We start from the raw sequence: 13,591 nt of genomic DNA, 5'->3' as shown, positions 1-13,591 counted from the left end.
GCTGTCAGTAATACCCACCTACATGATTAGGCTGATAGAAGAGCAAAAACCAGGGAGAACACTCGTTAAAGGCATTTGTAAGCCACTATGGTGAGCAGAAGCCAGAGCTCCTTCTGCTTTCAAAGAAAATAGTTCACTATGAGAGTGGGGAGGGAAGGTGCAATGAAATGAAGGGAGCAGGGACATGGAACTTCCTGCTTTATAATTAGCCTTAGTGCCTTCTCGGGACATAGCCCCACTCCTGGCCAGCAGTCATTGTCCCTCCTTGTCCCTCCCATTGCCCCCCAGAGCAGCCTCTCCTGGGAACCAGCCTCAGCTTTGCTCCAGGTAGGGACCCACACTACCTTGTGGATCACAGGGTCACGCAGGGAAAGCAAGACCTGATGAGGGGCAATTTGATGTTGCACTCTGTGCCTGAGCCTAGAGATAGTTTAAGCAAACAATGAAGGCTGTGTAGAGAGGATTTCACTTTTCAGAGCATGATGATTTTCACCAACATAGTGTCATCTCACCTAACTTTGAAGTTCCAAAGAGACACAACTGTTCTAAATTGTCTTAGTATTGTCTAGGTAATAGCATGTCTCAGAGATGAGTCACCACTCATCTCACCTACCTTGGGATGATTTGTCTCCACTGAGTATAGAGTGACCTAGATGAGACAACCCGTGTGGGCTAGATACTTGGCCTTTAGATTAAAAAAAAAAATTGTCTTTTTGTGTTACCTGCAAATCTCTTTAATTTATTGGAAACAAATTTCCTTAAAAATGTGTGGCAGAAATATGGCGAAACTGTTTTTATGGGGATGCTTTTCTTAGCACAGGAATTGGAAGGAAATATCTTTTTGGAAGACAATAAAATCATAAGATAAGATTTCACATCTCTTTTGTCCTTGAAATCAATGATTTCTCCTTGGGGTTTGTTTTGGTTTTTCCATTTCAGAAAACATATTTCTCACATGAAGAAAACTAAGGGACTAGACTTGTTCCCGTTTTCTTTGGTATAAAATCAGAAGAGCATTTTCTTAAAAGGAATTATATTCCTGTATTAAACTGATATTGATAGGAACAGAAGAAAGATCTGACACTCAAACCTTCTTATGTTTCCCACAGAAGAAATAGCTATGGAGCATCAGAGGCTGTGTTAGAAGAATAAGAACACAGTACAAATGGTCAGATTAAATCCCTTCTGCCAATTTAAAAGCAATGCCTAACAATTAAGCAATGTTAGACTCCAGACATTAAACCAGACTGCAAAGATAACTTAAAAATGCAAACACTGAAAATAGAGGTAACTCTGGAAGGGCCGTAGACAAAGAAATAAAGCCAAAATTTCTATTAATCTATTTGTGGGAGCTGACATTCTGACTAAAAGGAAAAAGATCTCATTCCTGAGGATTAAGGAGTTGTAACAATAGGAAACTTAAATCACTGCAGCCTCTCTCAGTCTGTGTTAACTTGCAGAATGAAAACTTCCATGGTTATTAATGGGATGCCCACTGTGATAAAGGCCTTTGCAGAGGCCAGGATTGGAATTCAAAATTATCTTCATGAATTGGAAACGTGTACTGGGAAAAAAAAGCAACATGCTGTCCAACAAGGAGAAGTGCAGGGCTGCAGTGCAGTGAGTGTAATCTCTCTTGGTCGGACCAGCCTTCCAAACACCAACCCTCACAGGCAGCACACGTGCAAAGTGCCCCAGAACGTCATGGAATCACCCAACCATGGGAGCAACAGCGCCCACCACTCTGGGATCAACACCAGGCTCATGCTGCATCTCCTGGGCACAGTGCTTCAAGAGACACACACAAACGAGTTGGCATAAAGGATGTAGTCAGGCAAAACGACTGAATGAATCAAGTTGCTAAATCCAGGAAAAGCCGACTGCAGGAAAAGATGAACATAGCCTTGAGGACATAAAAAGACTAATGTAAAAAAGTAAAGCACTAATCTCTTCTTTAGATCCACTGTGGACTGGACAAAAAAATCAAAACTACGGTACAGAAGTCAGGATGAAAATTTAAAAAGAATAAGAAGGCCTTAAAATATATCATAGATAGAGAGATTGATTGAGCCAGTGAAGCCGTCTGTGAAGCCTTTAAAAATAGTTATTAGATTAGAGAGATAGCTGATGGATTTTTGAATCTCACTCCAGCTGAACTTTCTTTAGTTTTATTCATCATCTTCAGATTGTTTTGATATAGAAGTGTTTAGATTCATGTCTTGTTCATTCATCAAACAAAAATCCTTTCTTAATAACAGTCCTGGACAAGGTAATTTACAAAAAACATGCCTCAATAATATGTTGTGCAAACATCAGAAGCATTCTGATAAAAAGGAAGATAATAATATCTCCCAAACCTCTTTTGACAAGGGCTTCTTTTGAAATGGGCATTAATAACTACAGTAGATGAGAATGCCATGAGAGACTAGTGTCATAGAGCAGTTATTTCAGGTTAGAAAAGCTAGAGATGCTGTTGACATTATTAAAGTCATCAACAAATGAAAGTCAAGAGGATTTCCTTGGTTTGACTCGAGCCATTGCACATATTGCTGTTCCACAAGGCTGCTGTGTTTGCAGCATGGAAGTGCTCAACATCCAGAGAGCATATTCAGGTTTTGCTATGTTGCTCCAAGATTAAAGCCATGTTTAGTCAATGAAGAAAATGCCTCTTCATGGGTGAAATGGAAGCCAGAAAACCTGTCTGAAGACTGTGTGCATTTTCCTTTGGCTGTAAAATGGCTTATAATTTTCTTTCTCTAATTAAATTTCTGAATCCAGAGGCTGGAATAAGTCTAACAAGAGGTGTATTCTGCTTTATATTTGAGGCAGAGATCACTCCTGCAAACCCCTTTAATCAAGACCATACTTAAATCCTTTTGGAGATGTTGGGTGGCATTTTGGTACCACAATGCCATCCCTCCTTCCAGTTCTCCCCAGCCAACTTCCTTGCTCTGTCTTCCCTCAGAATTTGTATCCCTCTTGCTGGGGAGCACCAGCTGTGACTGTGGAATGGGGATATACCTGATAGCCCAGTCCAATGGAGGGGCTTTTCCTCGAGTGTTGAGGTGCAAAAGCCTTTGTCTGATATTAGAGAAGTTGCCTAATAGAGAGAGAGGTTCAACTAGCAATGGGCAAAGATTATTTGTACTTGAACAGAGACCCAATCTAAAACGTGTTAACTGCTGAGGCTGCTCTGGAAAAATTTGGTTTCAGGTAAGAAATGAGGAAACAGAAAAAGGGAGGGAGAGATACTCCATGCCTGGAGTGGCTGACTGGCCTCTTAATATGAGCACTGCAGGCCTGTGGCAACTTCTTGGTCCTGCTGACCTGGCGTCTTTCTGCACCATCTTCTTGGTCTCCTGGGTGAAGAAGAGGAATGATTCCTCATATCACAAGCCAGTAGCAGCTTAAGTCTCTGAACAGCTTTTTCTTGACAGTTGATAAACTCTGGGAATACACAAATGATCTTGCCTTTGGTATATTTTAAAAATTATGGGGTTAGCGTAGCAGCAATTGAGATTGTAAGAGAGCTGTAATCATGAAGCAAGCCAAGCAATTTTGCAAGAGTGCTCTTAACACATAAGAAGAATATATAAATCCCCTTGTTAAATTGGGTAACTGTCATGCTCTTGGTCAAGTTCAGCACTAGTAGATTGCATTGCACTTTCTTGAAGGAGGGAAAAAAAGAGAAAAATCTTTTTTCATTCTCTAAAATAATCACATTAATTTCAGACCATGCAGAAAAATGGAGCAGTCTAGATTAGCATTTATTTTTATCCTACTGTAGAAGATTTGGTATCTTGAACATTGAAAACTGAAAATGTTCAGGATGGATTTGCTATTTTAACATCCCCCATTTAGGATGGAAACTTAAAACCCTTAAAAAACACCAAAAAAAAAAAAAAAACCCACCCAAAAATAAACCAAAGACCCAAAAAAACCCCCAAAAAACCAGGAGAATTAATTTTCCAGAGGCAGACAGGTGCCATGCAGTTTGACTGATTTCTGTCAGGGATTTATAATCAGCTTATCTCTAAGGCAAATTGCACTTTGGACTGCTACACTGAAGGGAATAAAAGAAATACACCCATTAAGCCAATTAGGGAGTTTTAAAGGTACTGACTAAACCTCTGATATAATTCATTGAATTTTTAAATAAATAAACAAAAGCAAAAATAATAAAATACCTCTTTTCCATACTGCCAGATTCCTACACAGCAGAAACTCTAGAGGAGCCTTCTGGGGTCTATGTGCTGCCTACAATTATCTGGCAGGAGGGTGCAGAGAAGATGGAGCCAGATTCTTCTCAGATGTGCACCATGAAAGGGCAAGAGTCCACAAACAGGGGTTGCAACATGGGACATCTTGGTATGACATTACAAGGAAAGTCTCTTCATGAGGGTGGTCAAGCACCAGGATGGGAACACAGAAAGGTTGTGAGATTTCCATCCCTAGAGATATTCAGAAATTAGGCAGACACTGCCCTGAAAAATCTAGCATCATTTGGATTTGCTTTCAAGTGGCTAGTTCAGGTTACCTCCAGAAGTCCTTCTCTACTTGAATTATTATGCACATACACAAGTATGCATAATACCTATTTTCTTAAGTATTCTTAAAACTAGAAGATACTTAAACAGACATAATCATATTAGTGCTTTGCCCATGTTGCATATTATTTTTTGTATCACAGAAAAAAGAACAGCTCAGATCTTTCTGGTAATCTTTACATAACTTAAAATTTGTTCTGCAAGTAAAGAGTATGGCTGTAAAGGCTACTGGCATGGAAATGGGAAAAACATCATTGTCTTAAGAAAAAGGACTTTAAAGGTCCTTTTTAAAATATTTACTTGCAGTTCTGACATGAAGAATTTCTGCCAGGTGTGATCAGCTTAAACTGTGGGCTTCCAGAAATGAAGTGTGATGCCACTGAAGGGGTCATGACTATGGTTATGCTTACCACCTACAAAGTAAAGGTTTTTTAATACATAAAAATAAAGAACAAACTTGGTTAAAATTCTAAGGAAACATCCATCTTTTTTCCTGTGCTGAAACTTTCTACCCAAGTTGGGTTGTGAAAAACCCCCACAATGTAACATCAATCTGCTCAAAGAAAGTTGCGTATACTTAAATTATTAACAACAGTTCTGACTGTCAAGAAGGAAAAAAGCAAGGGCCACCAAATATCTTACAAGAAGAGGCACAACAAACAGAATACTTGGGCTAGAAGTAGGCTTCAAACAGCAGCAAATGCTAATGACCTGAATGTGAAGATTCAGATTACTAATTCGTCTCCTAATGTTCAAGAAAAGAAAAGCTAAAAAAATGGCTGAAAAGCTCTTGATTCATTTGCTGATAGCCTGTGTCTTAATAAGAAAGAAACATAAAACTGGGAAGGTCACTGGAATCTTCAGCCTTGCTGTCACAAGCAGCAGGAAGTTGTACTGTCCACCCCTGTAATACAAATATGTTTTGAAAGAGGGTTCTCCATCCAGCAAGGCAAAACTGAGAAGATGTTTCTACTCAGATCTCACACAAGATATTCCTGAAAATTTTGGGAAAACAATTTGATTGACACTTAAAAACAGAGGGGAAACTCATGTGAAGGTAAGAAAGACTGGGAGAAAAGAAAGTTCAAAGCTAAGTTTTATATTTTGTCATTGAAAGTGCTTCCATTATGATTGAATTTGAGAGAAACACATTTCAGCAGGCAACAAGCCCTCTAGGAGTTGATCTTTTTTTGTTGTTTTTAATTAGTGAGGCTGGAATGGAGCCTGATTCAAAGTGCATAAACACCAGTTCAGCCTCAGGTTTGACTCTGGGACTGCTGCTTTCTCATTTAAATGCTACTGGTTGTGCTTGATAGCCCTCCTATCCCCTGTGCAGAGGCTGCCTTCCAACTGATTACTTGGGTTACCCTCCCAGCCCAAGGTTACGGAACATTCTGGAAAAGCTGGGATGCATTGCCACATGAAACCTCCACCAACATATCAAATATTCTGACAACAGTCACTTCCCAAGGAGTCCTTATCATTGTAAAAAACACACAGCTGGAAGGAGCACAAGCTGACTTTTTCTGTTCTGTTGAACTTGAGAAGCAGTTTTGTATGAGTTTGTGTCGACATGGTATTTCACTCATAGTCTGTTATGTTTATGTGTTACATAGAGGAAAGATCTACAAAATTTTCTTCCTTTTAGACTTAGGGAAACAGAAAAGCTGAGAAATAGACTGAGAAAGTCTATTCACTAAATCAGGACACTTCCTCATGGAAAGGGGCAATTTTGTTATCAAGATGCATTTCTCCTCTTTTTGAAATCTAGCTTTTTTCTTTTTTTGTGAACCTTTTTTGTTTTAAAAAAAAAACTATTTATTAGCTCTGACTTCATCACCATGGATGAGCAGGGTCCCTTCAGTGCACGCAATCTAACGCATGCTAATTGCAATGATCTTTCCAACCTCAACAGCTGAACAAGCCTCCACTCTGTCCCAAAATTCTCCACGGGTGTGATGGTGACAGTCAGTAACAAATGTGATTAATTCAATTCAATTCTGTCACCAAATAGTTCTTATTTGCCATTCTGTTGTGATTTGGTACAAGACAGATAAGAAATGCAGGCAGTGCTGTTCAGTTATTGCAGGATGTTTTACTCATTGCACTCTAGGAAAATTCCACAGAATTAGACAGATATTCCTGATTTAAATGTCATCAGGAAACATAAATTTTTAATGGTGTACCTATCTATATTTTTTTAGAATATTTTCAGTCTAGAAAGATAATATTAGACCACTCAAAGGTCTATCCATAATCTTATGATTTTTGACAGCCCTATTTAAAACTCCAAAGTGGTGTTTTTCTTAATCACCTAAAATTATTATGTATGCCTCATTGGTAAAATTTAAATATCTCAAAAATGTAAAAAAAAAATTATACTTTTTAGGGACATTTATGTAGGAGATGCAGACAGGTGCAAACAGTGTGCCTGTGTGGAGAACAGGGACAGTAGTATGAGGTTTGCTGGTGTAGAACAGCCCAAATCAGCTGTCTCAGAGCTGCTCCCTGTTGGGCTGTCAGACTGCCAGTCCCTTCTGTGCTCTGTTTAAGCTGATGGATGAGGCCAGCCTGGCCAACAACAGGGCAGCAGCCCAAGGACATCATTCTCATCTCAGGAATAGCAACAGTCATTACAGCACATTGCAGAGGCTGTGTTCAGGAGTCCCTGACATCTTATTTGTGTAAACTAAATCCTCCTCCTCTCCCCCACCGAAAGATTGCAAAGTTACCTCTGAATTATTTGATATGTCTATTTTCTAAAATGTGTGATTGCATTTGCAGAGATTACTCCAGAAATTTGACAGCACCCATTATTATTTTCCTATTATGTATTCAATGATGGGATGCTCTGTGATCTTTGCTTGAAAATCAGAATGAGCAATAGCATAAGCAAATGCTTTTCAGGAGATAAAGAGACTCCTATATTTGGATTAAAGGATAGGGACGTTAGACTGTGACTTCAGCAGTCTCCGAGAACACCTGGAGCCAAATCCATATAACAGGACAGTCCTACAAAACCTCTCAGCATGCTGGTCTCCTCAGCTCTTTGCTGGTAATGGTAAAAACCCCAACCCTTGTAAAGACCATTAGCTCCATGGATAAGCAGCCCATGTTCTTAGAGTTGTACTTACTTGTGCTAGATTGTGCTATCCTGTTTAAAATCTGAGCTACATAGGCTAAAACACACAGGTACAGTGAATGCTGCAACATTGGGGGAGTGCAGTCAAAGACACATTTAAAATAATTTGTGATGGTTTTGATAAGCACACAGTTCCTCCTGAAAGCGGTAACACTTCAATGCCACTGCTGTGCCCTTGCTGCATGGCACGGGGACCAGGGCTCATGGGCACAGAGGCAGGGGTGTGTCAACTTTTGGAGCAGTGATTGGGGCTCCCATTTGGCAAGGGGGGACACTGGGGTTCTCAACAACCTTGGATGTAAGCAACAAAACCTTTGTGTCCTGCTTTTCGTTTCCTGCTGTACAGGTGGGGACTGTACACAGCAGGAAACAAAAAATACTACTTGATGGATTCCCAGCTTTGCTGGGAGGTAGGAAATGATGGTGAGAACACAGTCCCACTGAGAAAACTCACAGTTGCTGTTCCTTTCTCTTTTTGAGCACTCCAAGCTCTACTTTCCTGTGTAAAAGCAGGGCATCTTCTTTCTCAGCAGAGCTCTTAAAAAAGAGATGAGCCCTACCCAATCTTTCTGAGGACAAGCACATGCTCCTACCATTGTGAAAACTTCTGGTCTGTTAAGAATCTGGCAGGAGGAGATGCTTCCTCTAGCCCTGACAAAACCTCCCAAACATTGTGCAAAATCAGGCCAAACCTATTCTGAGATTCCACCTTTTCTCCAGGCAGGTTTCTGGTTTGTACCCTGTCAGGTTTGCAGAGTTAAGGGGGTCCTAAAGTAGAGGAAGGCTACAGGTATTTGGATGATTTCTGCGCTTTCTGTACTATTGTATTTGGCAGGTGCTATTGATGCTTAGAGCCCTTTTACACATGGATTACACATACACATATGGAGGAGATTGTAAAGGATTGTAATGAACTTTCCTTTGGCTTGGAAGGTTGGAGCTGTAATTAATGCCAATTTTCACATCTGTTCTGAATTAGGTGCTGAAGCAGCCAGCAGAATTCCTTGTAGTTTAAGACACTAACCTACCTGGTATTTTATACCAGGTAGGTATAAAATGCCTGGATACCCCACAAAAAGGCACCCAGGAAGAAAGATGATCTGAATTTTCAGGGACAATTTGCCATGACACAGCAGCAAGACCTAAATAGCAGTGGGAATGAGGCAATGCCTTTGCCATGGAAAGCACCAGCTCTTCTTGCATGCTGAGTGATGCATGGATACACCCAGTCCTGCCCCAAAAGCTGCCATTCTGTATGCCAAGAGTCAGTTTAGTTAGCCCACATGGCCCCAAAATTAGACATCATTAGCAAAGCTTTGATGAGCAGCTGGCCCTTCTGTAGTAATGACTACTAGAAGAAAATCTGCATTCCTCTAAGTGGAGGAAATGTTCCATTTTTGAGATAAAATAAATCAATAAAATTCTCCTCAGCCTTCCCCCCAAAAAGACAGCAAAAACCTGAACTGGCAAAACATTGTCTAATCTGAAACTCTGCAGGGTTTAGTTGTTAAGCAGAGGAAGAGACAGAAGCGCAAATTTTTTGGGAAGAGAAGCAATCACAGCTCAGCCTTTCTGGCACTGAAATACTCTAATGCACATTATTTTACTTTTGTCACGTTGCCACCACAGTACCCGGGGTGGGTACTGGCCATCCTTTTGCCACTTGGGAGGAAAAGAAGACACCAGCACATGCTCATGTAGTTTGAGCAACGTGTGAGATACCCTGGCACCTGTCATTGGGTAGAATCATGAAAAAGTCATCAACACAGTTACAGGGTGTCACTCCCTAGTCTCCTTTTATCAGTTTAGATCATATTTTCCTATGACTGCTTTGCTAAGGTGGGTTACACCTGCATTTTCCAAGCAGAAATAGCTTGTGTGCTCTGTCTGCACATAGGGTCTGGGCTCAGCCTGTGTAGTGACCGCTCACCCACCCTGCCTTCACAGTCAGCCACAAGCTACAGTGTGTTTGAAAATCCAAACCCTATTTGTAAGCTACGTTTTGAACACTGAGCTCTGGTTTTCAAATTCATTCAGCCTGTTCCAAACTGAAACTTGAATTGTTTTAGCTGCTTAACTACAGCATTATAAAGAGGAAGATGATGCTGCTTGGCTTGCTGAAGTGGCAAGGACGCAGCCACAATATGGGCAGAGCAGGGGGATGATGATGGCCAGCGGAGTCAACAGGTATCAGCAGCAACTTCCACATGTGGGTTTTACTGAGTGCTGAAATTGCTGGCAGGGAGCCCTGTCTTCCCTGCACTGCAGTCATCAGAGCAGGTGCTTTCTCCTTCCTTTCCTACAGCTGCACCAGCTGTCACTCGTCTCTAGAGTCAAAATATTTCCATGCCTATCAACAGCTAGTAATTGATGTGAAATCAGTGAGTCTCCTTGCAAAGTTCATGCTACATGTGCCAGAGCCAGGCATCCGGCAGAGACTCAAGAGCAAGTCTAATGAGAAGCCCACAGCTACAGAAGAATCATTTCCTTTAGCTCTGGATGAGCATGCATGACTATCCTTGGTTCCCTAATTATTGTAATTTACTCAATCTCTCCTATTAATGAGCATTTTTCTGCCTGGGGACTTTCTAATCATGGAATTAATTGTCACTTTTACTATTATAAAATATTGGTCCCATGACATTGTTCAGATTTACAGCCCTAACTGTGAAAAGAAGACAGGAGATAAAGAGAAAGTTGTTAAAATATTTTTCTTGTCCCTTGTGATTTTTTTTTCAAGAGCATTTTAGGAGTCTAACATGGAGAGGGGGAATAAAAAATACTTTTCACCCTTGAAATCCTAGCTAGGAAGTATTACCCTAGCAATTTCAAGCAGCATGTTAAAAGAGACCCTCACTAGTTAAGACTGGCCCTATGGATCATCTCTTTCTAAACCAGGGCTGGGAACCTGCTATAATTCCACTGATTCCACTAAGATTGTGTCAGAGCACTACTACTACTCTCACAGATACAAAATTGCTCCTGAATATATCCCCTTTTACCTCTCATGTTGTCAAATGATACAAATGCCTGGATCTTTCTTGCTGAAATTGATCTCTGGTGCTGAGGTCCAGAAGGAATGGCAGGGCACTCCTAGCCAGACTTTTTAATGACTTGAACTTGTACAACATACCATAAAAATAAAGAGATACATGGCATTCAGAAAAAAATTAAGCAGTAGCAACAGGCAGAGAAATCTGAAGGAAATGTGAGCTTCAGAACTTCTCCAATCTTTTTCCTTCATTTACATATCGCTAGGATGATGTTTAGTTTTGGAGATGACTGAATACACTTCCCATTCAATTGAACAGCATTCACTACTGAATGACTCATCTAATGCATTCTTAACAACAGATTTCAAAAGACACTGCAACCCCCACTCAACTCACCAACAAACAAACAAACAAATTAGAACCTGTCCCTCACAATTAAAAAAACCCCAAACAACAAAAACCCCGTCTCACTTGTGTACAATATTTGTTACAGCTGGAAAATTGAAAAGAAATCCCTTATGCCAAGATGATGCATCTAAGAAATTACATTAAAAATGTGTTAAAATAATGCAAGCTTTTGACTAAAGATGCATGTATAATTACAATACCTCTACAGAAAACCAGTACTGTCCTCTCTTGGAAGGGGATAGAGTTAGCTAAGACATGTAAATCTGAAGTCCAATTTCTACAAGTATTTTGCTTTTCAGTAAATGCCTCACACATGCTGTCAGCTGTTTTTGCAGGGAAAAAAACCTACCAATATCTGGGAAAAAAAGTTAAAGAATGTTAGTTGCCTCCCCACATATGTGCTCAAAAAGCTCCAAAGCTGCAAGCATTTGAGAAAAGTAATGCACCCCTAAAGTAATACCTTAAAGGAATAGTAAAAGGATCCCCACTCCTCTTCTGCCACCACTTCTGTGAAAGTCACCGTTTCAGTGAAAGTGACCAGGGTAAGATCCAGACAGCCGGTGCCTCCCTGGGAGCTGCTGCTGGCTTCTGTGGACTTGACCTCCATCACTGGGTTTTGCTGAAGTTGTCTAGTGCTGGTTTTAGTAAGAGTTAATGCAGCCAGGCTTCTCCTGTAAGAGCGCAGCACAGAACCAGCCTCTCACTGGCTACCAGAGGTGTCGGGCTTCAGTGCAGCTGAGTGATAGGAAAAAAAAAAAAAAAAAACAACCAAGCTGGCATTCCTGTGAGCTTTCTTTTGGTACAACTCTGACGACAGCCATCCACATGCTCTTCCCAACAGCAGCAGCCAGTAACAAAGTCAGCACACATGGCCCCAGCCATGTGCTTTGTCTATTCTGGATTACCTGGCACCCCAAGCTGTTAGCTCTGGAGTCAGGCACACCTGTAAAAGCATGGAGCTCTTCCCTGCACTAAACCCAGGAGCCTGGGTATTCCACTCAGCAGCATTGCTTACTTACCTTAGCTGGGCTCGCTATGATGTTGATTACCTTCAGTCTTATGGTATATCCATAAACAAACACCAACATGCTCTCCCATATTAATAAAACCTTATTAAGTTTGTAGGCTTAAGGGACCTGTCAATATCTTCCTGACCCCATAAATAGACCTCTCCCTCACCTCTGCAAAGAGCTGGAGTGTGCTGCACACCCAGGAAGGCAGTGCTTTCTTCACCATACAGAAAACCTATCTGGAAAGGCACAGGTCCTAAATACTTAGAGGCTCAAGACTCTTCAGAATAATCAGGTAATCAATTATGTCTCTATTCACCGATTTTCTGGGCACCGATCCCACACACCCTCTGTTTATTCAGATGTTTTTTGCCCATCTCCAGTGGCGTCACTCTAGCTGTACATCAAGGTGACAAATGAGAGAGCACTCACCTTCCCTGACCAGAGCTCAAAGTCACTTGTAAATACAGCCTTTGTTCATCTTTGTGAGGATGCTCTGTCCCAATGACAGTGCAATCCTAAGCAGAACTCGAAGTGTTTCACACTCACACCCCACCAATTCAATGTCTCCTTACCTGCTCATGGCAAAACCCAGTCCTGCATTTCTGTAGGTACAGATGGCCATGGGTGAGCTCAGGAGTCTTTGGACTCCTCTCTCTTGCTAGCACAGCACACCTTTTCCCCAGGTGCTGGAGCAGCAGTCTCCACAAAATGCCCACATCGTCCATGTCCCTGATCTTTTTGGGACTGTGCCTATCCCTGCCTACACGAGCAGCAAGAGAGGGGTCACTAAAAGGCCCTCCAAATCCCAGACCCTGTATTCATAGGGGAAATTAGGGAAATTCAAGTCCAAATTTTGACTCTGAATCCTCCCAAATTAGGACATGCCTGGATCTAGGGCTTTAGACCAGGCTGTTCTGGAGACTGCAGAAACCTCTGTGTGTCTGAGCAATAATCAGGCCCTCCAGAAGATGCTGGAGTCCTCAGAGTCATTCAGTGGAGACATTAGAGGAGGGAATCAGTCTAGACCAGTACAGATAATCAGTACCAGTCAGGAGGCAATCAACTCTGACTAATATGCACCAGTGATCAATATTTAACAGTGACAAATGACTCATGGGTTGGATACATGAAATAGATAAAAAAGAAATATAAAGAAAAAAGATTAAAAGAAATATTATAGAACCACAACATTTTTGCTGAAAACCACTGGGGAAATGCTCATATATATTATATAAAAGAGAAGGGAACCATTTTTGCATTTTTTTCTGACTGATTGTACAGGTTGACTTTGAAACTCTGCTCAGTATTTAAGTAGCATCCAACCGTCTTGAAAATACTCTACCATTTTTTTTACCCCTCTTCTTCCTTCTTCTAATGTTTCTTTCTTATATTTACAGAATTCTCTTGTCTAGAGTCGAAATTTATTACACTGAGCTTTTGGGTTTTTTGCACTTTCATTCCTACAGAGCTGTTAAGCTCAAGCATATT

The 13,591-nt window shown here is 40.9% G+C and overlaps 1 protein-coding gene across 1 annotated transcript in view; it reads right to left on the bottom strand.

Moving 5' to 3' along the window:
- The window catches only part of NPSR1 (neuropeptide S receptor 1), a 57,713-nt gene extending 45,907 nt beyond the window's left edge, over nucleotides 1-11,806 (bottom strand). The window contains exon 1 of the mRNA XM_063176995.1: nucleotides 11,551-11,806. Within this exon, the coding sequence (XP_063033065.1) occupies nucleotides 11,551-11,697 (147 nt within the window). The 5' untranslated portion in view covers nucleotides 11,698-11,806. The remainder of the gene's footprint in view (nucleotides 1-11,550) is intronic.
- Between the last annotated feature and the right edge of the window lie 1,785 nt (nucleotides 11,807-13,591).

Source organism: Melospiza melodia, chromosome 1, assembly GCF_035770615.1.
Source record: "Melospiza melodia melodia isolate bMelMel2 chromosome 1, bMelMel2.pri, whole genome shotgun sequence".
Taxonomy (NCBI): domain Eukaryota; kingdom Metazoa; phylum Chordata; class Aves; order Passeriformes; family Passerellidae; genus Melospiza; species Melospiza melodia.
Note: the sequence above shows the minus strand (reverse complement) of the source record. Positions and strands in the feature narration are given on the sequence as shown.